Genomic DNA, 25,578 nt, shown 5'->3' on the forward strand with positions numbered 1-25,578 from the left:
TTGTACCCCTTTCTGTAGTGACTGCTGCTTGATCAGCGGAAGCTTCACTATCGCTGAGAGGGTATGAAACTCCATGCCAAGATATGTCAGCGATTGGGCCGGAGTCAGATTTGACTTTGGAAAATTGATGATCCACCCGAAACCCTGGAGAGTCTCCAGGGTAGCGTCGAGGCTGCGTTGGCATGCCTCTTGAGAGGGTGCCTTGATCAGTAGATCGTCCAAGTACGGGATCACCGAGTGACCCTGCGAGTGTAGGAGCGCTACTACAGTAGCCATAACCTTGGTAAAAACCCGTGGGGCTGTTGCCAGGCCGAACGGCAGTGCCACGAATTGCAGGTGTTCGTTTCCTATGGCGAAGCGCAAGAAGCGCTGGTGCTCTGGAGCAATCGGTACGTGGAGATAAGCATCCTTGATATCTATCGATGCAAGGAAATCTCCTTGGGACATTGAGGCGATGACGGAGCGGAGGGATTCCATCCTGAACCGTCTGGTTTTTACGTGTTTGTTGAGCAGTTTCAGGTCCAGGACCGGGCGGAAAGACCCGTCCTTCTTTGGGACCACAAACAAGTTGGAGTAAAAACCGTGGTTCTGTTGCTGGAGAGGAACAGGGATCACCACTCCTTCTGCCTTCAGAGTGCGCAGCGCCTGCAGAAGAGCCTCGGCTCGCTCGGGAGGCGGGGATGACCTGAAGAATCGAGTCGGGGGACGAGAGGTGAACTCTATCTTGTAACCGTGAGACAGAATGTCTCTCACCCAGCGGTCTTTTATTTGTGGCAGCCAGGTGTCGCAAAAGCGGGAGAGCCTGCCACCGACCGAGGATGCTGCTAGAGGAGGTCGAAAGTCATGAGGAAGCCGCCTTGTTAGCGGCGCCTCCGGTGGTCTTTTTAGGACGTGACTTAGACCGCCATGCATCAGAGTTCCTTTGTTCTTTCTGAGACCTTTTGGACGAGGAGAATTGGGACCTGCCCGCGCCCCGAAAGGACCGAAACCTCGACTGCCCTCTCCTCTGTTGGGGTATGTTCTGTTTGGGCTGGGGTAAGGATGTATCCTTTCCCTTGGATTGTTTGATGATTTCATCCAAAAGCTCGCCAAACAGCCTGTCGCCAGAAATTGGCAAACTGGTTAAGCGCTTTTTGGAAGCAGAATCTGCCTTCCATTCCCGTAGCCCCATGCCCTGCGGAGTACCACCGAATTGGCGGCCGCAACCGCCGTACGGCTCGCAGAGTCCAGGACAGCATTAATAGCGTAAGACGCGAATGCCGAGGTCTGGGTGGTAATGGATGCCACTTGTGGCGCGGACGTGCACGTGGCTGCTTCAATTTGCGCTTGACCTGCTGAGATAGCTTGTAGCGCCCATACGGCTGCGAATGCTGGGGCAAAAGAAGCTCCGATAGCTTCATAGATGGATTTTAACCAGAGCTCCATCTGCCTGTCAGTGGCATCTTTGAGCGAGGCCCCATCTTCCACTGCAAGTATGGATCTAGCCGCCAGTCTGGAGATTGGAGGATCCACTTTGGGACACTGAGTCCAACCTTTAACCACGTCAGGGGGAAAAGGATAACGTGTATCCTTAAGGCGCTTCGAAAAACGCTTATCTGGACAAGCATGGTGATTCTGGACTGCCTCTCTGAAATCAGAGTGGTCTAGAAACATACTCTGTGTACGCTTGGGGAACCTGAAATGGAATTTCTCCTGCTGGGAAGCTGACTCCTCCGCCGGAGGAGCTGAGGGAGAAATATCCAGCATTTGATTGATGGACGCAATAAGATCGTTCACTATGGCGTCCCCATCTGGAGTATTAAGATTGAGAGCGCCCTCAGGATCAGAATCCTGATCAGCTGTCTCCGCATCATCAACCAGAGATTCCCCCCGCTGAGACCCTGAACAATATGATGTCGAGGGAAATTCTAAGCGAGCCCGCTTAGTCGGTCTGGGACTGGGGTCTAAGTCAGAACCCTCAGCCTGGGATGTATGAGATACCCCGGGAGGACATTGTTGGTCCAACTGAGGGGGGCCAGGGAACAATGATTCAACAGCGTCCCTTTGCTGAGATACCGGCCTGGACTGCAAGGCTTCTAGTATCTTAGCCATAGTCTCAGAGAGTTTTGCAAACTCCGTCCCTGTCACCTGAACAGCGCCAACAGGTGGCTCCCCCTGGGCCCCTCTTAGCAGAGGCTCTGGCTGAAGAAGTGCCACAGGGGCCGAACATTGCACACAATGAGGGTCAGTGGAACCTGCCGGCAGCTGGGTCGTACAAGCGGCGCAGGCAGCATAATAAGCCTGTGTTTTGGCACCCCTGCCTTTTGTGGGCGCCATGCTATTGTTTTCCCTGAGCAACACAATAGGGTATATAGCCAGAATGAACTGTGCTCATACAGTGTAAAGAATATACTATAAACAAATAATGTATCAATACACTACAGCACCATGGGGCTAGCACCAACAGGTGCTGCTTACCACCCGCCTAAAGCGGTTGTGAGGCCACCAGAGACCGTGTCTGGGTCTCCCAGGGTTTGTCCCTCTCTGCAGCGTCGGAGGAGCTGACAGGAATGGCTGCGGCGTCCTGACGAGAGGAGGGAGCCGTGGGCGTGGCCGAGAAAGTGCGGGAACTGGTGCTCACACTGTGCACAGTGAGGGGGGTGGAGTATGCAAATCATACTCCAGCCCTCAGTGCTGCTCGTTCCGTGCAGCGTCCCGCCCTTCCCCTGCCTGTCAGGGCTGAGGGCGGGAGAAAAGGAAACTAGGCCGCAAGAAAGCCGGGGACTCGAGTATAAGCTTGGCCGCCGTAAAAGCGCGGCCGGCGCTGAAGTCCCCGGCGAACTACAAGTCCCAGCCGCGCCGCAGTTTCCCATGGCAGCGGCGGTTAGCGCGGTAGCCCCTACATATAAACACACTCAGCGACGCTGAGTGTGTAATGGCACAGTTTAACCCGGTCAGCGCCGCGGTCCCCGGTGCACTAGCACACCCAGCAAAGCTGAGGTGTTGCTGTGCACGGCCCCCACAGGGATACAGAGTACCTTCAAGTAGCAGGGCCATGTCCCTGAACGGTACCCGGCTCCTATCCAGCAGGCTCCACAGGAGTTGTGGATGAAGCACGGTCTCAGTGCCTGGAGACCGATAGGATCCCACTTCGCCCAGAGCCCTGAGGGGGATGGGGAAGGAAAACAGCATGTGGGCTCCAGCCTCCGTACCCGCAATGGATACCTCAACCTTAACAACACCGCCGACAAGAGTGGGGTGAGAAGGGAGCATGCTGGGGGCCCTATATGGGCCCACTTTTCTTCCATCCGACATGGTCAGCAGCTGCTGCTGACCAATCTGTGGAGCTATGTGTGCAGGTCTGCCTCCTTCGCACAAAGCAATAAAACTGAGGAGCCCGTGGGAGCACGGGGGGTGTATAGGCAGAAGGGGAGGGGCTTAACACTTTTGAGTGTAATACTTTGTGCGGCCTCCGGAGGCATAGCCTATACACCCAATTGTCTGGGTCTCCCAATAGAGCGACAAAGAAATGGGTGTGGCATTAAAATGGGCGGTTTTTTAAACAAATGGGCGTGGTTTCCTAATACAAACAGGGAACCTGTTTTTAAAAATTTGAATTCCACCCAGCTCTCATCACTACAGAAATGCCAAATGTGGATGATAGATGTGGTATATGCACACTGGGGCTCAGAAGGGAGGGGGGCATTTCGATTTGGGAGACCAGAATTTTCTGCATTTCGTTTGGTGGGAGGCATAGTGCTTTTCCAGAGCCTTTGTGTTACCACAGAGGTCAGAACGATTACAGCGATACCACATTTATATCATGTTTTTACATTCTGCCGCTTTTACATGTAAAAACAATATAAAAAAAATATTTTTTGCATCGCTCTATTTGGAGAGCTGTAGCTTTATTTTTTTTTTCTGCAGGCAGAGTTGTATGGTGGCTTGTATTTTGCGGGACAAGATGGCCAATTCAAGGATTCCATTGTATTACATGCAACTTTTTGATTGTGCCTTATTTGGGCACTAGGATGAAAAAACAGTGTTTTCTTGCCTTTTTTACGGTGATGTCAGACTGATTGCTGACATAATGCATTACCATGCACATGCATGGCAATGCATTACGCCTGTCAGTGTGATACTGACAGAACGCCTCTTAGACCATGCTGCTGCCATAATCTAATAGGCCACCAAAGCCAGCAAATTATTTAACCTTGAGTTCGTGATCTCATTATGGGGGTCCCAACCGGGTGGGAGAGGAAGTGCATTTAGGTGGGCATAAACAGCTGAGGGAAGTGCGGGCACCGTCCCTGACTGTGACAGCCAGTGCTTGGCTATAACTTCAGCCGACAGCGATCGTGTGGTCCCAGCTCATGTGCCCTGCATAATTGACATGATATACCTATACATCATAGGTCGAAAACCCCTTCCAGACAATGATGTATGTGTATGTCAACAGTCATGAAGGAGTTAACTTAATTTTTTTTTAATAAATCAATAGTACACATAAAAATAAGCAACTTTATAATATATCGTACCAGACTGAGATCCCCTATCTCAGGAATATAAAAATCTCCAATCACTGAATGCAAAATTTACACGGGTATTGAGAATTTTGAGACTGAAAGATTAGTCCAGGAAGATAAAGAATAAAATTTGTCTCATAAGATATATTATAAAAATGCTTATTTTCATGTGTTCTTTTGATGGATGAAATTAAAATTTAAGTGACGGTTACACATTAACCAAATTCTGATGGTAAAAACTGACAGTGATGAACTTTTGATGAATTGACTTGTGAATGAGCCCTAGGAAGAAGGACTTTTGTGCAAAGAATATTATAATCATTTGCATCACTACTTAATTCTGCTTTAAGGGAATCTGTCACCACATTTGACCTATCTAACCTACTAATATAGGCATACAGGTTATAGTATGTTGAAAAAAGTCCTACCTGTATGTCTCATATAGGATGCCTTGTTGTGGATAAATCATCTTTTATCCCTTTATATAAATGAGCTCTTCCAGGCTATGGGGCGGATGCTGCCTGGAAGATGACTCCGCCTCCATAGATTATTAAAAATAGAAGGGGTGTTGCCAGTGTGAGACAAGTAACTGACACAGAACAGGAGACATTTAATTTGTCTGCTTGCAAACACATTTTTTGCAGCTCCCTGAGCTCTGTGTTATTGCTGCACAGTCTGCCTGTGAGATGGAAATAAGAAAGCCGCGGAGACACCATCACGTGTTTCTCAACGCTGGCAGGAAACTAGCCAGGTCTTTCACCGGGAAGGAACAACCACGGGAAGGGCAGTCTCCAGTCAAGGAGACCACCTATACCAAACATGGTATCCATCCACAGACAGCCGTTTTGGGGTATTTGCCCCTCATCAGTGTGGAGTAGGAATCTGGCTAGTGGGGGCAATGCCTAGTATAAGACTACTTAAGCAAGCATTGTTGACCTTAGGGAGATCAACATATCCACTGCGGAGACACCATCACGTGTTTCTCAACGCAGTGATTCTAGAGCATTGCCCCCTGGGAAGTATGCAAATAAGAAAGCCGCGGAGACACCATCACGTGTTTCTCAACGCTGGCAGGAAACTAGCCAGGTCTAGTTTCCTGCCAGCGTTGAGAAACACGTGATGGTGTCTCCGCGGCTTTCTTATTTGCATACTTCCCAGGGGGCAATGCTCTAGAATCACTGCGTTGAGAAACACGTGATGGTGTCTCCGCAGTGGATATGTGGATATGTTGATCTCCCTAAGGTCAACAATGCTTGCTTAAGTAGTCTTATACTAGACATTGCCCCCACTAGCCAGATTCCTACTCCACACTGATGAGGGGCAAATACCCCGAAACGGCTGTCTGTGGATGGATACCATGTTTGGTATAGGTGGTCTCCTTGACTGGAGACTGCCCTTCCCGTGGTTGTTCCTTCCCGGTGAAAGACCTGGCTAGTTTCCTGCCAGCGTTGAGAAACACGTGATGGTGTCTCCGCGGCTTTCTTATTTGCATACTTCCCAGGGGGCAATGCTCTAGAATCACTGCGTTGAGAAACACGTGATGGTGTCTCCGCAGTGGATATGTTGATCTCCCTAAGGTCAACAATGCTTGCCTGTGAGATGGAGGCTGAAGCTGAGAGGACCCTGCAGAAGTGTCAGTTATAATCACACACAGCTCTGCAGTGACAGCAGAGAGCGGCCATCACACATCACACTGGTAATGCCCCTTTTATTTAAAATAATCTCTGGAGGCGGAGTTATCTTCCAGGCAGAATCCACCCCATAGCCTGAAAGAGCTCATTTACATAAAGTTATAAAAGATGATTTTTCCACAACAAGGCATCTGATATGAGACATACAGGTATGGCTTTTTTCAGCATTCTATAACCTGTATGCACATAGTAATAGTTCAGATAGGTCAAATGCACTGAGCAATTCCTTTTAAAGAGATCCTGTTATCAGGATTTTACTCCTCAAACTAAGGGCATGTCTATAAAGATGCTTTAATGCTCACCTTTCTTGAAGAAATCCATTTTGATGTTTTAAAGAAACACATATTTGAAATTGTACACTAATGGTCACAAGTGCAGTTGGTGAGCGGCACACATGTAGCTTCCCAGCTTCTCTGCCTTTTCCCCACTGCCTGCCTCTTATCTCTGATGGTCAGGTTATTACATCAAATTCGGGACTGGAGAAAAACAGGTTTAACACCGCGCTTGAAGACCACGGACATCAGTGTTGGACACACAATTCTTTTATTTTATTTAATTCCTACGCGTTTCGGAGACCACAACTGCCTCCTTCTTCAGGGAAAAGAATTTTGAAGAAGGAGGCAGTTGTGGTCTCCGAAACGCGTAGGAATGAAATAAAATAAAAGAATTGTGTGTCCAACACTGATGTCCGTGGTCTTCAAGCGCGGTGTTAAACCTGTTTTTCTCCAGTCCCGAATTTGATGTCTTGCTTGCACAACAGGGCTGCTGCTGGACCACCTTAGCACTCGCTCATGCCACTAAAGGGGTTGTGACTGGCACAACCCGACCAGGTGAGTGCACCATTTCCTTATACCCTTTACCCAGTAAATCGGGTAATACCCTATTGCGCCTTTTCTCTCCTAATTTTAGTTTATGGTCAGGTTATTGAAAGGTGTGACCTGTCAGTGAGGGTTCCTAATGACTCCCTCCTCACTTTATGGCTTCCTGGTGCTTTTACTTATTAAATGCAATACACATAAATGCAATAATGATAAATACTTTGCAGTACCTGGCTGTCCTGGACGCCCATTATCTCCTCGTTGACCTTTCAGTCCTGGGCTTCCTGGAGTTCCAGTCCGTCCAACATCACCAGAATATCCATTGAATCCTCTTGCACCTGCAGTTTGAAAGATACATTTGAATCAGGTAAGTTCTTTATGTAGGTAACACCGGCTTCCTCCTGCTGACTGCAGCCCTGTCCGTGTAGGTTAATGGGGTTTCCCACATGTTAGGCGGCTTTTACACATCCGTTTTTGCCGTCCGGCACAATCCGGCAAAAAAACTGATGCAATGGATCTGGCAAAAAAAACGGATCCGTTGCATCAGTTTTTTCCATGCATTCCTTCCGTTTTTTGACGGATCCATTGTGCTACTGAGCATGCGCAGTTCAAAAAAACGGATCCGTCATTGGATTCCGTCATTTGCCGGATGATGATGGATCCGGCGCCCATAGGCTTTCATTGTAACTCATGCCGCACGGTTTTTCGCCGAAGACAAAAAATGCTGCAAGCAGCGTTCCATTCAGCCGCTGTATCAGCTATTTACGCCGGATCTGGCAAAGCTAGATGCAACGCAAGGCCATGCGGCACAATCCGGCGCTAATACAAGTCTATGGGGGAAAGATTGGATCCGGCGGCAACACACGTCGAATCCGTTGTTTCCGGTTTTTACCGGATTGTGCCGCATGGCAAAAAACAGATGTGCGAAAGCAGCCTTAATTGGAATATCTGGTATCTCTCACCCCCATGGCTGCTGTACGGCTATGTGCGCACGTTGCGTAGTGTCCATGCTGAAAAATCTGAAGCGATTTGGCAGTGCATGTGCGCTTCATATCGCTGCAGAAACACTGCGTAATGGATGCAGTGTGTCTGCAGAATAGATGCCGATTTCATGTGCTCTGGATGCTGCCTCTCCCATAGACAGAGCAGGAGCTGCATCCAAAGTGCACGAAAGAAGTGACATGTTGCTTTTTTGAGCTCATCGATTTGGATCAAAATTTCAGCATGAAAATCGCTGCACGCTCAAACGCAACGTGCTGATGGATTATGCACAATCTTCATAGATTGTGCTGGGGACGCAGAACGCATGAGTTTACGTTGCAGTGCAATATGCAGCGTAAACGCATGAAATTACGCAACGTGCGCACATAGCCTAAGAAAGGAATATTTTCCTATACCAGATCCCTGCAAAGTGAGTCTTGGAAAGTTAACATTTCCTAGAATGCAAATCACTAGATGGAGCATTGTGCAAACATTTAGTAAGAAAAACCTTATAGGGCCTATACCTCAGAAACAATAAGTTGAGTAATCAACTCTTCGTGTAGAATAACTGCAAGTAAATGGTAAAAATAAGTTCATAGGTGGACTTATATTCACTACAACTCAGTTGCGGTCATAGCTTTACGATAAGTTCACTTATAACTTTACCTGGATTTCCTGGAGAACCTCGTTCCCCTCTGGATCCCGGAGCGCCAGGCTGCCCCAGTGAGTCCCCACGTTCACCTTTAATGAGAAAGTCATACTATTACATTTGGCTCCTAGATAAAGCAGCTTTACTACAATATAAATTATTTAACTCATTGGTCCAACTGATCATTGGTCATTGTAGCACAACTTGTGCTGGGTTTAGAGGAGTAGATAATCGTATAATTGATAGAATATACCAGTGTCGGACTGTGCTACCAAAGGCCCACCAGTAACCTTAATTCTGGGGTTTTAAGGCCCCGTTACACGCAACGACATCGCTAACGAGATATCGCTGGGGTCACGGAATTTGTGACGCACATCCGGCCTCGTTAGCGACGTCGTTGCATGTGACACTTACGAGCGACAGCTAGTGATCCGAAAAGTGCACAAAGAAGGGAATTTTGTTTACTTACCGTAAATTCCTTTTCTTCTAGCTCCAATTGGGAGACCCAGACAATTGGGTGTATAGCTATTGCCTCTGGAGGCCACACAAAGTATTACACTTAAAAGTGTAAGGCCCCTCCCCTTCTGGCTATACACCCCCAGTGGGATCACTGGCTCACCAGTTTTAGTGCCAAAGCAAGAAGGAGGAAAGCCAATAACTGGTTTAAAGACCAATTCAATCCGAGGAAACATCGGAGAACTGAACCATACCACATGAACAACATGTGTACCCGAAAAAACAGAAAAACCCCGAGAAAACAGGGCGGGTGCTGGGTCTCCCAATTGGAGCTAGAAGAAAAGGAATTTACGGTAAGTAAACAAAATTCCCTTCTTCTTTGTCGCTCCATTGGGAGACCCAGACAATTGGGATGTCCAAAAGCAATCCCTGGGTGGGTAAAAGAATACCTCATGATAGGGCCGTCAAACGGCCCTCTCCTACAGGTGGCCAACCGCCGCCTGAATGACTTATCTACCTATGCTGGCGTCTGCCGAAGCGTAGGTATGCATCTGATAATGCTTGGTAAAAGTAAGTAGACTCGACCAGGTGGGTGCCTGACACACCTGCTGAGCCGTAGCCTGGTGCCGTAATGCCCAGGATGCACCCACGGCTCTGGTAGAATGGGCCTTCGGCCTTGAGAGAACCAGAAGCCCAGTAGAACTGTAGGTTTCAAGAATTGGTTCCTCGAGCCCCCGAGCAAGGGTGGATCTGGAAGCTTGCGACTGTTTACGCCGACCAGCGACAAGGACAAAGAGTGCATCCGGGTGGCGCAGGAGCGCCATGCGGGAAGTAGAACCTGAGTGCTCTCACCAGAACCAACAGATGCAAATCTTTCTGAAATTGATGGACTGGACGAGGACACAAAGAAGGTGAGGTGATATCCTGATTGATATGAAAATGGGATACCACCTTAGGGAGAAATTCCGGAACCGGACGCAGAACTACCCTGTCCTGGTGAAGGACCAGGAAGGGAGTTTGTATGAGAGCGTTGCTAGCTCGGAAACTCTCCTAAGAGACGAGACCGTTACTAGAAGGCCACTTCCCGTGAAAAAACGGGAAGGGAGACATCCTTCAAAGGCTCGAAAGGCGGCATCTGGAGAGCAATTAGAACCTTGATCAGATCTCAGGGCTCTAACGGCCGCTTGTACGGAGTGCTGAGAAGACAAACTCCCCGTAGGAACGTGCGTACCTGAGGAAGTCGTCGTTTCTGAAAAAATACAGATAGCGCTGAGACTTGTCCCTAAAGGGAACTGAGCGACAACCCATTTTCCTACCTAGATTGCAGGAAGGAAGGAAACATAGACGATGCAACCGGCCAGGGAGAAACACCCTGCGCCGAGCACCGAGATAAGAACATCTTCCACGTCCTGTGGTCAATCTTGGCGGACGTTGGTATGCTAGCCTGTCCCATGGTGGCAACCACGTCCTGAGGTAATCCTGACGACACTAGGTTCCAGGACTCAATGCCACACCATCCGGTTGAGGGCCGTAGAATTCAAATGGAAGAATGGCCCTTGAGACAGCCAGTCTGATTGGTCTGGTAGTGCCCCCGGTTAGCCTACCGTGAGGCACCACAGAACCGAGTACCACAACATCCTCGGCCAATTTGTAGCGACGAGGATGGCGCGGCCGCAGTCGGTCTTGATCTAGCGCAGTACTCTGGGCAACAATGCCAGAGGTGGCACCTAAGGTAGCTGGAACTGCGACCAATGCTGAACTAAGGCGTTTGCCGCCAGAGCTCGATGATTGTGAAACCGTGCCATGAAGCTGGCACATTGTTGTTGTGCCGTGACGCCATTAGATCGACGTCCGGCCTCTGTCAGCGGCGCCAGATCTCCTGAAACCCGTCCGGGTGAGGAGACCATACTCTTTCGGCCACACCTCAGCGACTTAGGAAGTCAGCTTCCTAGTTTCCACACTTGGGATGTGAATTGTGGATATGGTGGATGCCGTGTCTTCCACCCACATCAGAACCTGCCGGACTTCCTGGAAGGCTTGCCGGTTGCGCGTTCTTCCTTGGTGGTTGATGTATGCCACCGCTGTGGAGCTGTCCGACTGAAGTCGGATATGCTTGCTTTCCAGCCGCTGTTGGAAGGATTGTAGGGCAAGATACACTGCTCTGTGTTCAAGAACATTGATCTGAAGAGTGGACTCTTGCTGAGTCCACGTACCCTGAGCGCTGTAGTGGAGAAAAACTGCTCCCCACCCTGATAGACTCGCGTCTGTCGTAACTATCGCCCAGGACGGGGATAGGAAGGACCTTCTTTTTGACCAAGAGGTGAGAAGAAGCCACCACCGTAGAGATTCCTTGGCCGCCTGAGAAAGAACGACGACTCTGTTGAGGGACGTCGACTCCTCGTCCCATTGGCGGAGAATGTCCCATTGTAGTGGACGCAGTAAAACTGCGCGAAAGGAACTGCCTCCATTGCTACCATCTTACGTAGGAAGTGCATGAGGCGTCTCAATGTGTGCGACTGGTTCTTAAAGAAGAGCTTGCAGCCCGTAGTGAATGCTGTTTGTCTAGCGGCAGCTTCACTATCGCTGAGAGAGTAAGAAACTCTATGCCTAGATATGTTATCGATAGGGTCGGGGTCGGATCTGACTTTAAAAAGTTGATGATCCACCCAAAACTCTAGAGAGTCTCCAGCGCAACGTTCGGGCAGTGTTGGCATGTTTCCTAAGAAAGTGCCTTGACAAGTAGATCGTCTAAATACGGGACCACAGAGTGACCCTGAGAGTGCAGGACTGTGACTACTGCTGCCCTGACCTTGGCGAAGACCAGTTGGACTGTCGCTAGCCGGAAGGTAGAGCTACGAACAGAGGGTGTTCGTCTCCTATAACGAAGCGTAGAAACGCTAGTGCTCTGGATCAATCGGCACGTGTGGATAAGCATCCTTGATGCCTAATGATGCTAGGAAATATCCTTGGGACCTTGAGGCGATGACATGGCGGAGGGATTCCATCCGGAACCGCCTGGTGTCCACGAGCTTGCTGAGCATTTTTAGATCCAGAACGGGACGGAACGGCCCGTTGTTATAGGTACCGCAAAGAATTTGGGGTAAAAACCGTGACCTTGTTCCTGAAGAGGAACGGGGGTCATCACTCTTTCTGCCTATAGAGTGCACCCTGTTTGCAGAAGAGCAGCGGCCCGGCCGGGAGGTGGAGAAATTCTGAAGAATCGAGTTGGAGGACGAGAAGTGAGCTCTATCCTGTACCCGTGAGACAGAATGTCTCACACTCAATGGTCATTGACCTATGGCAGGTAAATATCGCCAAGGCGGGAGAGCCTGCTACCGACCGAGGCCGCAAGTCATGAGGAAGCCGCCTTGGAAGCGGGTTTTCAGACTGTCGCTTTTTTGGGCGAGACTGAGCCCGCTAAGAATCTTAGCTCCTCTGATCCTTTTGAGTCCACATTGGACGAGGAAAAATGGGACCTGCCCGAGCCTCGAAAAGGCCGAAAACCCCGACTGCCTCTTGCTCTGTTGGGGTTTGTTGTGTCCGGGCTGAGGAAAGGATGAATCCTTACCCCTGGACTGTTTGATGGTTACATCCAACGCTCACCAAACAGTCGGTCAGCAGAAAAAGGCAACTGGTTAGGCAACCTTTTTTGGAAGCAGAATCTGCCTTCCATTCACTTAACGAGCAGACCAGGCTCTGCTTAAAAACACGGAGTAGCGGAGGCTACCGCCGCACGGTTCGCAGAGTCCAGGACAACCTGAATCGCGTAAGTTTGAGAGGTTAAGGATGCCACCTGCGGCACAGATGTACGTGTAACCGTGTCAATCTGTGTAAGACAAGCTGAAATAGCTTGGAGTGCCCCAAGGGAGAGAATGCCGGAGCCAACGGTGCGCCGACAGCCTCATAGATGGCTTTCGACCAGAGATCCATCTGTCTGTCAGTGGCATCTTTGAGTTTGCAGTTCCATCTCCCACTGCAACTATGGATCTAGCTACAAGCCTGGAGATTGGAGGATGCCGCTCGGGACATTGGGTCCAGTCCTTGACCAAGTCAGGGGACAGGGATAACGTGTATCCTAAGCCGTTTGGAGAAGCGCATATCTGGATAAGCGTGGTGTTCCTGGACTGCCTCTCTGAAGGCAGAGTGGTCCAGAAAAATACGTGAAGCTGACTCCTCCACTGGAGGAGCTGTGAGAAATAACCCACATTCTATAGATGGACGCTATAAGATTATTTACTATGGCGTCACAATCAGGTGTATCCAGATTGAGAGCGGTCTCAGGATCAGAATCCTGAGCCGCTACTTCCGCCTCATTACACAGCGAGTCCTTCTGTTAGGACCCTGATGAAACCGAGGCCGCTCATAGCGAGCCCACTTAGGCTGTCTGGGACTGACGTCCGTGCAGAGCCGTGACTCTGGGATGCGTGTGACATTCCCGGAGCTGTTAGTTATTCACACTGAGGGGGGCCATGGATCAATGATTCAACAGTGCCCATATTGTGAGAGACATGTCCGGACTGCTAGGCTTCTAGTATCATAGCCATAGTCTCAGAAAAACTGTCAGTAAATACTGCAGACACCGTCCTCATCCCCTGGCCATTAGTGCATACAATGGGAGTCTATGTACCTGCCGGCCGTATAGCCGTACATGCTGTACCAGCTGTATAGAAAAACATGTGGTTCTGCACCTTTGTTTTACACAGAGAATATGCTGATAACTCCTCCGCATAATCCAGGAGGGTATATACAACGTGCGACCAAACAGTGCAATGTATATAGTACAAGCATATCTATAAGTGCACTTCTGCACTAGTGGGGTTAGCACCACAGGTGCTGCTTAACAACTGTTACAGCGATTGTGTGACTATCAGAATGCCAGGGTCTTCCACACTTGTCTCTGTATCGTACAGAAACTGACACTAATGGCTGCCGGTGTCCTTGTAGAGAAGGAAGCCGTGGGCGTGCCTGAGAAAGTGCGGGAATCCGGATTCACAGTGCACACAGTGAGAGGGGTGGAGTATGCAAAACATACTCCAGCTCTCAGCTCTGCTCTATGCAGCGTCACGCCCCTACCCTGACTGTCAGGGCTGTGGGCGGTAACGAAGGGAGACTAGGCCCAGAAGCCGGGGACTCGAGTTAACAGCGCGGCCGCCGTAAAAGCGCGGGCCGCGCTGAAGTCCCCGGCGCACCACAAGTGCCAGCCGCGCCGCAGTTCCAGCGGCCGGCGCGACCGATTCATAGAAGTGGCCAGCGTCCCGCCCCTCTCCTGACTGGCAGGTCTGGGGGCGGGAACGAACGGAAGCAGGCCGCAAAAGCCGGGGACTCTAGTTATCAGCGCGGCCGCCGTAAAAGCGCGGGCCGCGCTGAAGTCCCCGGCGCACCACAAGTGCCAGCCGCGCCGCTGCCAGCGGCCGGCGCGACCGATTCCTGGAAGTGGCCAGCGTCCCGCCCCTCTCCTGACTGGCAGGTCTGGGGGCGGGAACGAACGGAAGTAGGCCGCAAAAAGCCGGGGACTCTAGTTATCAGCGCGGCCGCCGTAAAAGCGCAGGCCGCGCTGAAGTCCCCGGCGCACTACAAGTGCCAGCCGCGCCGCAGTCCCAGCGGCCGGCGCGACCAATTCCCATAAGTGAGCCTGCTTCAGCAAAGCTGAATGAGGCCATGGCACAGGCGCCGCAGCGCTGATGTCCCCCGGCGCACTACAACACCCAGCATGCTGCGGTGTGAGCGCCAAATGCACGGGGACACAGAGTACCTTGAGGAAGCAGGGCCATGTCCCTGATGTACTCCGCTCCATCCAGCATCTTCTCCAGGGGCTGTAGATGGAGCACGGTCTCAGTGCCTGGAGACCGGTAAATCCCACTTCACCCAGAGCCCTGTAAAAAGGGATGGGGAAGGAATCAGCATGTGGGCTCCTGCCGCCGTACCCGCAATGGGTACCTCAACCTTACAAACACCTCCGACATACAGTGGGGTGAGAAGGGAGCATGCTGGGGACACTATATGTGTCCTCTTTTCTTCCATCCGACATAGTCAGCAGCTGCTGCTGACTACAAAGTGGAGCTATGCGTGGATGTGTTGCCTCCTTCGCACAAAGCACAAAACTGGTGAGCCAGTGATCCCACTGGGGGTGTATAGCCAGAAGGGGAGGGGCCTTACATTTTTAAGTGTAATACTTTGTGTGGCCTCCAGAGGCAATAGCTATACACCCAATTGTCTGGGTCTCTCAATGGAGCGACAAAGAAATAGTTGTTTGTTGACACGTCGTTCGTTTCCCAAAAATTGTTGCTGGTGCTGGATGCAGGTTGTTCGTCGTTCCTGAGGCAGCACACTTCGCTACGTGTAACACCCCGGGAACGACGAACAACAGCGTTCCTGCGTCCTCCGGCAACGAGGTGGGAGTGACGTTTATGCGTCTGCTCTCCTTCCCTCCACTTCTATTGGTGGCCTGCTGTGTGACGTCGCTGTGATGGCGCACAAACCGCCCCCTTAAAAAAAGAGTTTGTTCAGCGGCCACAGCGACGCCGTTAGGAAGGTAAGTTGGTGTGAAACGTACCGGCGATATTGTTTGCCACGGGCAGTGATTTGCCCGTGACGTACACAAACGACGGGGGCGGGGGCTTTCACTAGTGATGTCGCTGAGTGTAAAGCAGCCTTTACTCTTCAGCTATCTATAAATATTATCGTATAATCGATAGAATATACCAGTGTCGGACTGTGGCACCAAAGGCCCACCAGTAACCTTAATTCTGGGGTCTTACTCTTCAGCTATGTATAAATATTATTGACCGGGGATGGAGGATACTACACAGATTTCAGCTACTCTTCTATGTAATTTCCCAAATATATTACAATGGGTAATATTTTATTAAATAAATGAGATGCTGCCTATTTCGGCATACAGTGCATCATGTATACTATGTAAGGCACTGCTCATATGAGGGGCCCACCGGGGATTTCTCCAGTTCTCCTGTGGGCCAGTCCAGACCTGGATTATACAATCACTATAACTGACCTCTGCACAAGACAGTTAAACATTTAAATGTAACGATGATCAAAATACTATATCAATATCAATTATTTGTTCTTTGTTTACTTCATTAGGGAAGGTATTGTAATGGAAGATAACTGGTAGTGTGGGTGTGCAAAAGTAATGCAAAAGAAGGGAATTTTGTTTACTTACCGTAAATTCCTTTTCTTCTAGCTCCAATTGGGAGACCCAGACAGTGGGTGTATAGCTACTGCCTCTGGAGGCCGCACAAAGAACTACACTTAAAAGTGTAAGGCCCCTCCCCTTCTGGCTATACACCCTCCCGTAGGAGTAGAGATTCCTCAGTTTTAGTACCAAAGCAAGAAGGAGGAAAGCCAATAACAGTTTCAAAAACAAATTCAATCCGATAACTAGATCGGAGAACTTAAGAAACAACGTGAACAACATGTGCACCCGAAAAAACGAAACCCTAAAAACAGATAGGGCGGGTGCTGGGTCTCCCAATTGGAGCTAGAAGAAAAGGAATTTACGGTAAGTAAACAAAATTCCCTTCTTCTTTTTCGCTCCTAATTGGGAGACCCAGACAGTGGGACGTCCAAAAGCAGTCCCTGGGTGGGTAAAAAGATACCACATGAACGGGCTGTCATACAGCCTCTTCCTACAGGTGGGCCACCGCCGCCTGAAGGACCTGTCTACCTAGGCTGGCGTCTGCCGAAGCGTAGGTATGCACTTGATAGTGTTTGGTAAACGTGTGCAGACTCGACCAGGTAGCCGCCTGGCACACTTGCTGAGCCGTAGCCTGATGCCTCAACGCCCAGGACGCACCAACGGCTCTGGTAGAATGGGCCTTCAGTCCAGATGGAATCTGAAGCCCAGCAGAACGGTATGTGTGAAGAATTGGTTCCTTGATCCACCGCGCCAGGGTGGATTTGGAAGCTTGCGATCCCTTATGCTGACCAGCGACTAGGACAAAGAGCGCATCCGAACGGCGTAGAGGCGCCGTGCGAGAAATGTAAATCCTGAGTGCTCTCACCAGGTCCAACAGATGTAAACCTTTTTCAAATTGGTGAACTGGATGCGGACACAAAGATGGCAAAGTGATATCCTGATTGAGATGAAAGGAAGAAACCACCTTGGGAGAAAACTCTGGAATTGGACGCAGTACCACCTTGTCTTGGTGAAATACCAGGAAGGGAGATTTGCAAGATAACGCCGCCAGCTCGGACACTCTTCGAAGAGACGTGACCGCTACAAGAAAAACTACCTTTTGTGAAAGCCGAGAAAGGGGAACCTCTTTCAAAGGCTCGAAAGGCGGCTTTTGAAGAGCAAGGAGAACCTTGTTCAGATCCCAGGGTTCCAATGGCCGTCTGTAAGGAGGAACGATATGACAAACTCCTTGGAGAAACGTGCGTACTTTAGAAAGCTGTGCCAAGCGCTTCTGAAAGAATACGGATAACGCGGAGACTTGACCCTTAAGCGAGCTAAGGGACAAACCTTTTTCCAACCCAGACTGCAGGAAGGAAAGAAAAATTGGCAATGCAAATGGCCAGGGAGAAAACCCTTGAGCCAAGCACCACGCTAAGAATATCTTCCACGTCCTGTGATAGATCTTAGCTGAGGATGGTTTTCTAGCCTGTCTCATTGTGGCAACAACTCCCTGAGATAAACCTGAGGCCGCTAGGATCCAGGACTCAATGGCCACACAGTCAGGTTCAGGGCCGCAGAATTCAGATGGAAAAACGGCCCTTGAGACAGCAGATCTGGACGGTCTGGTAGTGCCCACGGTTGGCCTACCGTGAGATGCCACAGATCCGGGTACCACGACCTTCTTGGCCAATTTGGAGCGACGAGTATGGCTCGCTGGCAGTCGGACTTGATTTTCCGGAGAACTCTGGGTAACAATGCTAGAGGTGGGAACACATAGGGGAGTCGGAATTGCGACCAATCCTGAACCAAGGCGTCTGCCGCCACCGCTCGGTGATCGTGAGACCGTGCCATGAAAACTGGGACCTTGTTGTTGTGCCGTGACGCCATCAGATCGACGTCCGGCGACCCCCAGCGGCAACAGATCTGTTGAAACACGTCCGGGTGAAGGGACCATTCTCCTGCGTCCATGCCCTGGCGACTGAGAAAGTCTGCTTCCCAGTTTTCCACGCCTGGGATGTGAACTGCAGATATGGTGGACGCTCTGCTTTCCACCCACGTCAAAATCCGCTGGACTTCTTGAAAAGCTTGGCGACTGCGTGTTCCCCCTTGGTGGTTGATGTACGCCACCGCCGTGGAATTGTCCGACTGAATCCGAATCTGCTTGCCTTCCAGCCATTGTTGGAAGGCTCGCAGGGCAAGGTAGATTGCTCTGATTTCCAGAACATTGATCTGCAAGGTGGACTCTTCCTGAGTCCACGTCCCCTGAGCCCTGTGGTGGAGAAACACCGCTCCCCACCCTGATAGGCTCGCATCTGTCGTGACCACTGCCCAGGACGGGGGAAGGAACGACTTTCCCTGTGACAATGAGTTGGGGAGAAGCCACCAACGTAGAGAATCCTTGGCAGTCTGAGAGAGGGAGACAGTCCTGTCGAGGGACGTCGATTTCCCATCCCATTGGCGTAGAATGTCCCATTGTAGAGGGCGCAGATGAAACTGCGCGAACGGGACTGCCTCCATTGCTGCTACCATCTTTCCTAGGAAATGCATGAGGCGCCTCAGTGAGTGCGACTGGCTCTGAAGGAGAGATTGCACTCCGGTCCGTAGCGAGCACTGCTTGTCCAGTGGAAGCCTCACTATCGCTGATAGAGTATGAAACTCCATGCCAAGATAAGTCAGAGATTGGGTCGGGGTTAGATGAGACTTTGGAAAGTTGATAATCCACCCGAAAGTCTGGAGAGTGTCTAGCGCCACCTTCAGACTGTGTTGGCATGCTTCTTGAGAGGATGCCTTTATAAGCAGGTCGTCTAGGTACGGGATGACCGAGTGACCCTGCGAGTGCAGAACAGCTACTACTGCTGCCATGACTTTGGTGAAGACCCGGGGGGCTGTTGCCAGACCGAAGGGTAACGCTACGAACTGTAGGTGCTCGTCGTGTATGACGAAACGTAGGAAACGCTGATGCTCTGGTGCAATCGGCACGTGGAGATACGCATCTTTGATGTCTATTGATGCTAGAAAATCTCCCTGAGACATTGAGGCTATGACGGAGCGTAGGGATTCCATCCGGAACCTCCTGACTTTTACGTGTCTGTTGAGCAACTTCAGATCCAGGACGGGACGATACGATCCGTCCTTTTTTGGGACCACAAACAGATTGGAGTAAAAACCGTGACCCTGTTCCTGAAGAGGGACGGAGGTCACCACTCCTTCCGCCTTTAGAGCGGCCACCGCCTGCAACAGAGCATCGGCTCGGTCTGGTGGTGGAGAAGTTCTGAAGAAACGAGTTGGCGGACGAGAACCGAACTCTATCCTGTACCCGTGAGATAGAATATCTCTCACCCAACGGTCTTTGACATTTGCTAGCCAAATGTCGCCAAAGTGGGACAGCCTCCCACCGACCGCGGGTGTGGGCATCGGAGACCGCAAGTCAGGAGGACGTCGTTTTGGCAACGGTTCCTCCGGCTGGTCTTTTTGGGCGTGACTGAGACCTCCAAGAATTTGAACGTCTCTGGTCCTTTTGAGTCTTTTTTGACGAGGCGAATTGGGACCTGCCCTGTCCTCGAAAGGACCGATAACCAGACTGACCCCTCCTCTGTTGGGGCTTGTTTTGTCTGTGTTGCGGTAAGGAAGAGTCCTTACCCTTGGAGTGTTTGATGATTTCATCTAAACGCTCTCCAAACAATCGGTCACGAGAAAAAGGCAAATTGGTTAAGCACTTCTTGGAATGAGAATCTGCTTTCCAATGTCTCAACCACAGAGCCCTACGCAAAACAACTGAGTTGGCTGACGCCACTGCCGTGCGGCTTGTAGCGTCAAGAACAGCATTAATCGCGTACGACGCGAATGCCGCCATTTGCGAGGTCAATGGTGCTACCTGCGGGGCAAATGCACGTGTGACAGAGTCGACTCGCGCAAGCCCGGCCGTGATAGCTTGGAGTGCCCATACGGCCGCAAAAGAAGGCGCTAATGACGCTCCAATCGCTTCATAGATGGATTTCAGCCAGAGCTCCATCTGCCTGTCAGTGGCATCTTTAAGTGCCGCTCCATCTTCAACAGCAACCAAGGATCTGGCTGCAAGCCTGGAAATTGGAGGATCCACTTTTGGACACTGGGTCCAACCCTTGACCACTTCAGAGGGAAAAGGGTAGCGTGTATCTTTAAGTCGTTTAGGAAAACGCCTTTCAGGATAAGCGTGGGGTTTCTGGATTGCGTCTCTGAAGTCAGCGTGGTCCAGAAAAGTGCTTAATGTACGCTTAGGGTATCTGAAATGGATTCTCTCGTGCTGCGAAGCTGACTCCTCTACAGGAGGAGCTGGTGGGGAAATATTCAACATCTTATTGATGTTAAATATAAGATCATTAACTATTGCGTCACCATCTGGTGTATCTAGATTGAGAGCGGTCCCAGGATCAGAATCCTGATCAGTTAAATCCGCCTCATCACCCATAGATTCATCCCGCTGGGATCCAGACCATTGAGATGAATGTGAAGGCCCGTCATAACGAGCCCGCTTAGGCTGCCCGGGGCCATCGTCCGAGTCAGAGTCTTCACCCTGAGGTGTAGATGCCCGTCCCGGAGCTAGGAGCTGAGGGGGACCAGGGGGCAATACATGCACAGTGTCCGTGGTCTGAAGTACAGGCCTAGCTCGCAATGTGTCAAGAATTTGTGACATAGTGAGAGACATTCTGTCAGCAAAAGCTGCAAACTCAGTTCCTGTCACCTGGACAGCATTCACAGGTGGTACACCCTGGGACACGTCCAGCAGAGGTCCCGACTGTGCAAGCGCCGCAGGGGCCGAGCACTGCACACAATGGGGGTCCGTGGAGCCTGCCGGTAGAAAAGTCCCACATGCGGTGCAGGAAGCATACAATGTCTGTGCCTTGGCACCCTTGCGTTTTACGGGCGACATGCTGCTGGCTCTCTGCATATGAGAGAGTCTATAGCCAAAGGGCGACCAGCGCTATGTAATACCAAGTATTTGTAGCAACAAAATACTAAAAATACTACGAGCACAAGAGGGGGTGAGCCCAGAGGGCTGCTTACCGCCCGCTGAACAGCGGGTAAGAGGCTGCTGAATGCCTTGTCTGGGTCTCCCCGGCTCCCCTCTGCAGCTCAGCGTGTCTGAAAGAATGGCTGCCGGCTACTGTGGAGAGGGGCGGTCCGTGGGAGTTCCCAAACAAAAGTGCGGGAACAGTGTCCCCTCTGTGCTGACTGTGAGGGCTGGAGTATGTAAAAACGACTCCAGCCCTCAGCGCTGATGCCCTGGCCAGCATCGCGTCCCTCTCCTGACTGGCAGGTCTGTGGGCGGGAACGAACGCAAGCAGGCCGCAAAAGCCGGGGACTCGAGTTATCAGCGCGGCCGCCGTAAAAGCGCGGGCCGCGCTGAAGTCCCCGGCGCACCGCAAGTGCCAGCCGCGCCGCTGTTCGAGCGGCCGGCGCGACCGAGTTCTGGACGTGGGCAGCGTCCCGCCCCTCTCCTGACTGGCAGGTGTGGGGGCGGGAACGAAAGGAAGCAGGCCGCAAAAGCCGGGGACTGTAGTTATCAGCGCGGCCGCCGTAAAAGCGCAGGCCGCGCTGAAGTCCCCGGCGCACTACAAGTGCCAGCCGCGCCGCAGTCCCAGCGGCCGGCGCGTCCTATTCCCATAAATGTGCCTGCTTCAGCAAAGCTGAATGAGGCCATGGCACAGGCGCCGCAGCGCTGATGTCCCCCGGCGCACTACAACACCCAGCATGCTGCGGTGTGAGCGCCAGATACACGGGGACACAGAGTACCTTGAGGATGCAGGGCCATGTCCCTGATGTACTCCGCTCCATCCAGCATCTTCTCCAGGGGCTGTAGATGGAGCACGGTCTCTGTGCCTGGAGACCGGTAAATCCCACTTCACCCAGAGCCCTGTAAAAAGGGATGGGGAAGGAATCAGCATGTGGGCTCCTGCCGCCGTACCCGCAATGGGTACCTCAACCTTACAAACACCTCCGACATAAGTGGGGTGAGAAGGGAGCATGCTGGGGACACTATATGTGTCCTCTTTTCTTCCATCCGACATAGTCAGCAGCTGCTGCTGACTAAAAACAATGGAGCTATGCGTGCGTGTCTGACCTCCTTGCGCACAAAGCTAAAACTGAGGAATCTCTACTCCTACGGGAGGGTGTATAGCCAGAAGGGGAGGGGCCTTACACTTTTAAGTGTAGTTCTTTGTGCGGCCTCCAGAGGCAGTAGCTATACACCCACTGTCTGGGTCTCCCAATTAGGAGCGAAAAAGAAAAGCAAATGTCTGTGTAAGGGACACCCTTTAGCCTTTCCTTGGCCATACCCTAGTTTTCTGTTTATGTGCTCCTATGTGTATTGAGCAGTTGGAGCCACGTAGTAAGTGGAGCACAACCAATAAGAAGTCGCATGGATAAAATAAATTTGCTTATAGCTGCCTCTGGTTAAATAAACTTATTGTTGAATGAATGAATGAATGAATGAATGAATGACGTCCATTTACATAGACCTATCTATTAACGAGCAATGAGATTTTTTTTTTTTGATTGCTCAAAAATTCCATAAGGTACAAAAAAGCATTTTTGGTCAAATCATCTAACAATTTACAACACACAATTATCGTGAATGATGCGTCGTTACCGGTCAAATTATTATGATCGTCTTCTCAAACCCAGCATTAGGGATTACACTGATTTGGCCATTTGTGTTATTGTGTACTTAAAGAGGCTGTCCACTACTTTTACACCGATGGCCTATCGTTAGGATAAGTCATCAATGTCTGATTGGCCAGGGTCCGAAACCCCGTACCCACGCCGATAAGCTATCATCTGTCCGGGCGGAGGGAGCTAGAAATGCTCAGTTCCGGTGCTGCTCCAACTTCTGATAGTGGCTGCGGCCAGGTACTGCACATCTGCCTCCCATACTAATCAATAGTAGGCGTATATGCAGTACCCGGCCGCGGCCACTATCAGAAGACAGGGCAGCTCCGGAACAGAGCATTTTCGGTTGCCTACTGCCGCCGCTGGCACTGAGAACAGCTGATCGGTGGGAGTGCAGGGTGTCAGACCTCGGCAGATCAGAGATTGATGACTTATCCTAAAGATAGGCCATCAATATAAAAGTAGTGGACAACCTCTTTAAACATAAATCTGTGCAGATCAATGACATATGTAAAGAGAGATGAGAAGTCTCAAAAACAAAGACAATGGAGGGAGTTATATATCATAGGCAGCGGGGCCTTTAGACTTTAGCTTTGTCACATTGAGGAGGAGACTATCATGAAATTCGCTCAATCCGGTGATGCAGCTACAGCTCATATTCAAGCATTTTCAGGTCATCACCTTTAATTCCACTTTGACCAGGGGAACCAGCAAAACCAGGGCTTCCAGGTAAACCTTCTGCGCCCTGTAAATAATAAAAGTAAATATGAGATTTTAAGCAAATAAAATGGTGAGACTGGTGGTCACTAAAAATAAGATTTAATTTGTGCTTTAAAACATGATGGTTCTAGTTAAACAAATATAAAGAAAGTGAATTAAAATGCTCCCCCCTTCTTGTATTTATTGCACTCACTTATAAGGCAGCAATAATTGCACAGCGCTTTGCAGACGTCATCAATAAATATAGTATGTCTTTGGAGTGTGGGAAGGAATTAAGTGACCTTCTGCTTCATTGTAGTAGTATATATATATTTTATACGTTCTGCTCTGCTGCTCCTCATCATAACCTCACTACTTATTGATAAGCCCCATTTTCCATACAAATTGTTTTTGGCACATTTCTCCCACTGAGTCCTCTGCGGTACCTTTTTTAATGTATGTATTTCCTTAGAAAGAAAGCAGCAGACTACACTTTCCAATTCAGGGAAAACAAACCTATGTTATTGCATACCTGCATGGAAGATGCCAAAAGGACACTCTTAGGACCCTATGGATATGTTGGGCAGATACCCCAAATATTGGGGTAAAATGAAATGTAAACAGAACTGTGCAGCTGGTATATATCAAATCCTGCTAGCAAACATACAAAATCTGAGGGCAGAAATAGATATTTCCTGTGTCAGAGGCATTCATGGGGTATTCCCATCTCCAAGTTCCTATCCTAATATGTTTAAGGTATTATAATAATAATAATAATATTAGCAAATACCTCCAATTAGAAATGTAGTATGGTTCTCCTGATTCACTATGATGCTTACCTCATGTGCAGGGCATTGCAGGATCTTAGGTATACATGGTTATGACCCCAAGCAACTAACTAACTTACTAACTGTGACTAAATGGCTAGTTGTAACCATGGATACGTAAGCTGCAATTCCCTGCACATGGGGTAAGTGACATAGCTAACCAGGAGAACTGTACTACATTTCTAACTGGAGGTATTTGCTAATGTTATTATTATTACACCTGCTACATTTTGGGATAGGATCTTGGAGGTGGGAAAACCCCTTTAAATATAACATACATTATGTAAATAATTGTATACATTGTAATAGATTTAAGGTAGTGAAAAAAAAAAGATGTCACTACTGCTTTTACATAGTTACATAAAGGACTTACACTTGTTCCTGGCATGCCTGGAAAACCGATGATTCCTGGTGTTCCCCTAAATCCTGGGAGACCTGACCTTCCAGATGCCCCAGGGAAACCAGGATCTCCAGGTAAGCCTTTCTGTTGTCCAGGTGGGCCTGATAAACCTGGGAGTCCGGGTGACCCAGGAAGACCGGGAAATCCTTTATCACCTAAAAGGAATTAAAAAATTGACATTTTACTATTTTTAAGATATTGACTTGATCGTATTTATTTACAGGAGACAGTTCCCCTGCAGAGCTTACAATATAAAACCCAGCTACACATTAAACTAATGTCACCCGAACCCATCGATAACAACAGTCTAATGTGTATGGGGTCCTTGAACAGATGATGTCGGGGGAATTAAGGAACCGGTACATCCAATTTCAGACTACAGTACTTTTGTTCTCCGTTAAATAAGCCACCGCCAGAGATGTCTGGCAGAGGCTCTCTCATGGGCTGCACTCTTCTATATGGGAGACATGAGATAGATGGCTGCCGGCTCAATGACTGGCCGAATCATCAATCAGTCAAAAGCCCTCTAATACGTATGAGCTTAAGTATAGGAAAACACAGTCTTTACTATGTGGGTGAATAAGAAATAGGACTACATTTTGTGAACTCTTAAGGCCACTTTACACACAGCGACATTGCTAGCGATGTCGCTGGTGAAAGCACCCGCCCCCGTTGGTTGTGCGTCATGGGAAAATCGCTGCCAGTGGCGCACAACATCGTTAGTCCCCGTCACACGGATTTACCTGCCTAGCGACGTCGCTGTGGCCGG

At 49.9% G+C, this 25,578-nt stretch overlaps 1 protein-coding gene across 2 annotated transcripts in view; it reads right to left on the minus strand.

Annotated features, from left to right (window-relative positions):
- The window catches only part of COL4A6 (collagen type IV alpha 6 chain), a 426,839-nt gene that overhangs the window by 35,758 nt on the left and 365,503 nt on the right, over positions 1 to 25,578 (minus strand). For both annotated transcript variants that reach the window (XM_075323930.1, XM_075323929.1), the window contains 4 exons: positions 24,783 to 24,964; positions 23,565 to 23,628; positions 8,662 to 8,736; positions 7,245 to 7,352 (listed from right to left, as the gene is read on the minus strand). In XM_075323930.1, coding sequence (XP_075180045.1) covers positions 7,245 to 7,352; positions 8,662 to 8,736; positions 23,565 to 23,628; positions 24,783 to 24,964 — 429 coding nt within the window. The remainder of the gene's footprint in view (positions 1 to 7,244; positions 7,353 to 8,661; positions 8,737 to 23,564; positions 23,629 to 24,782; positions 24,965 to 25,578) is intronic.

Source organism: Anomaloglossus baeobatrachus, chromosome 9 (genome assembly GCF_048569485.1).
Source record: "Anomaloglossus baeobatrachus isolate aAnoBae1 chromosome 9, aAnoBae1.hap1, whole genome shotgun sequence".
Classification (NCBI taxonomy): Eukaryota; Metazoa; Chordata; class Amphibia; order Anura; family Aromobatidae; genus Anomaloglossus; species Anomaloglossus baeobatrachus.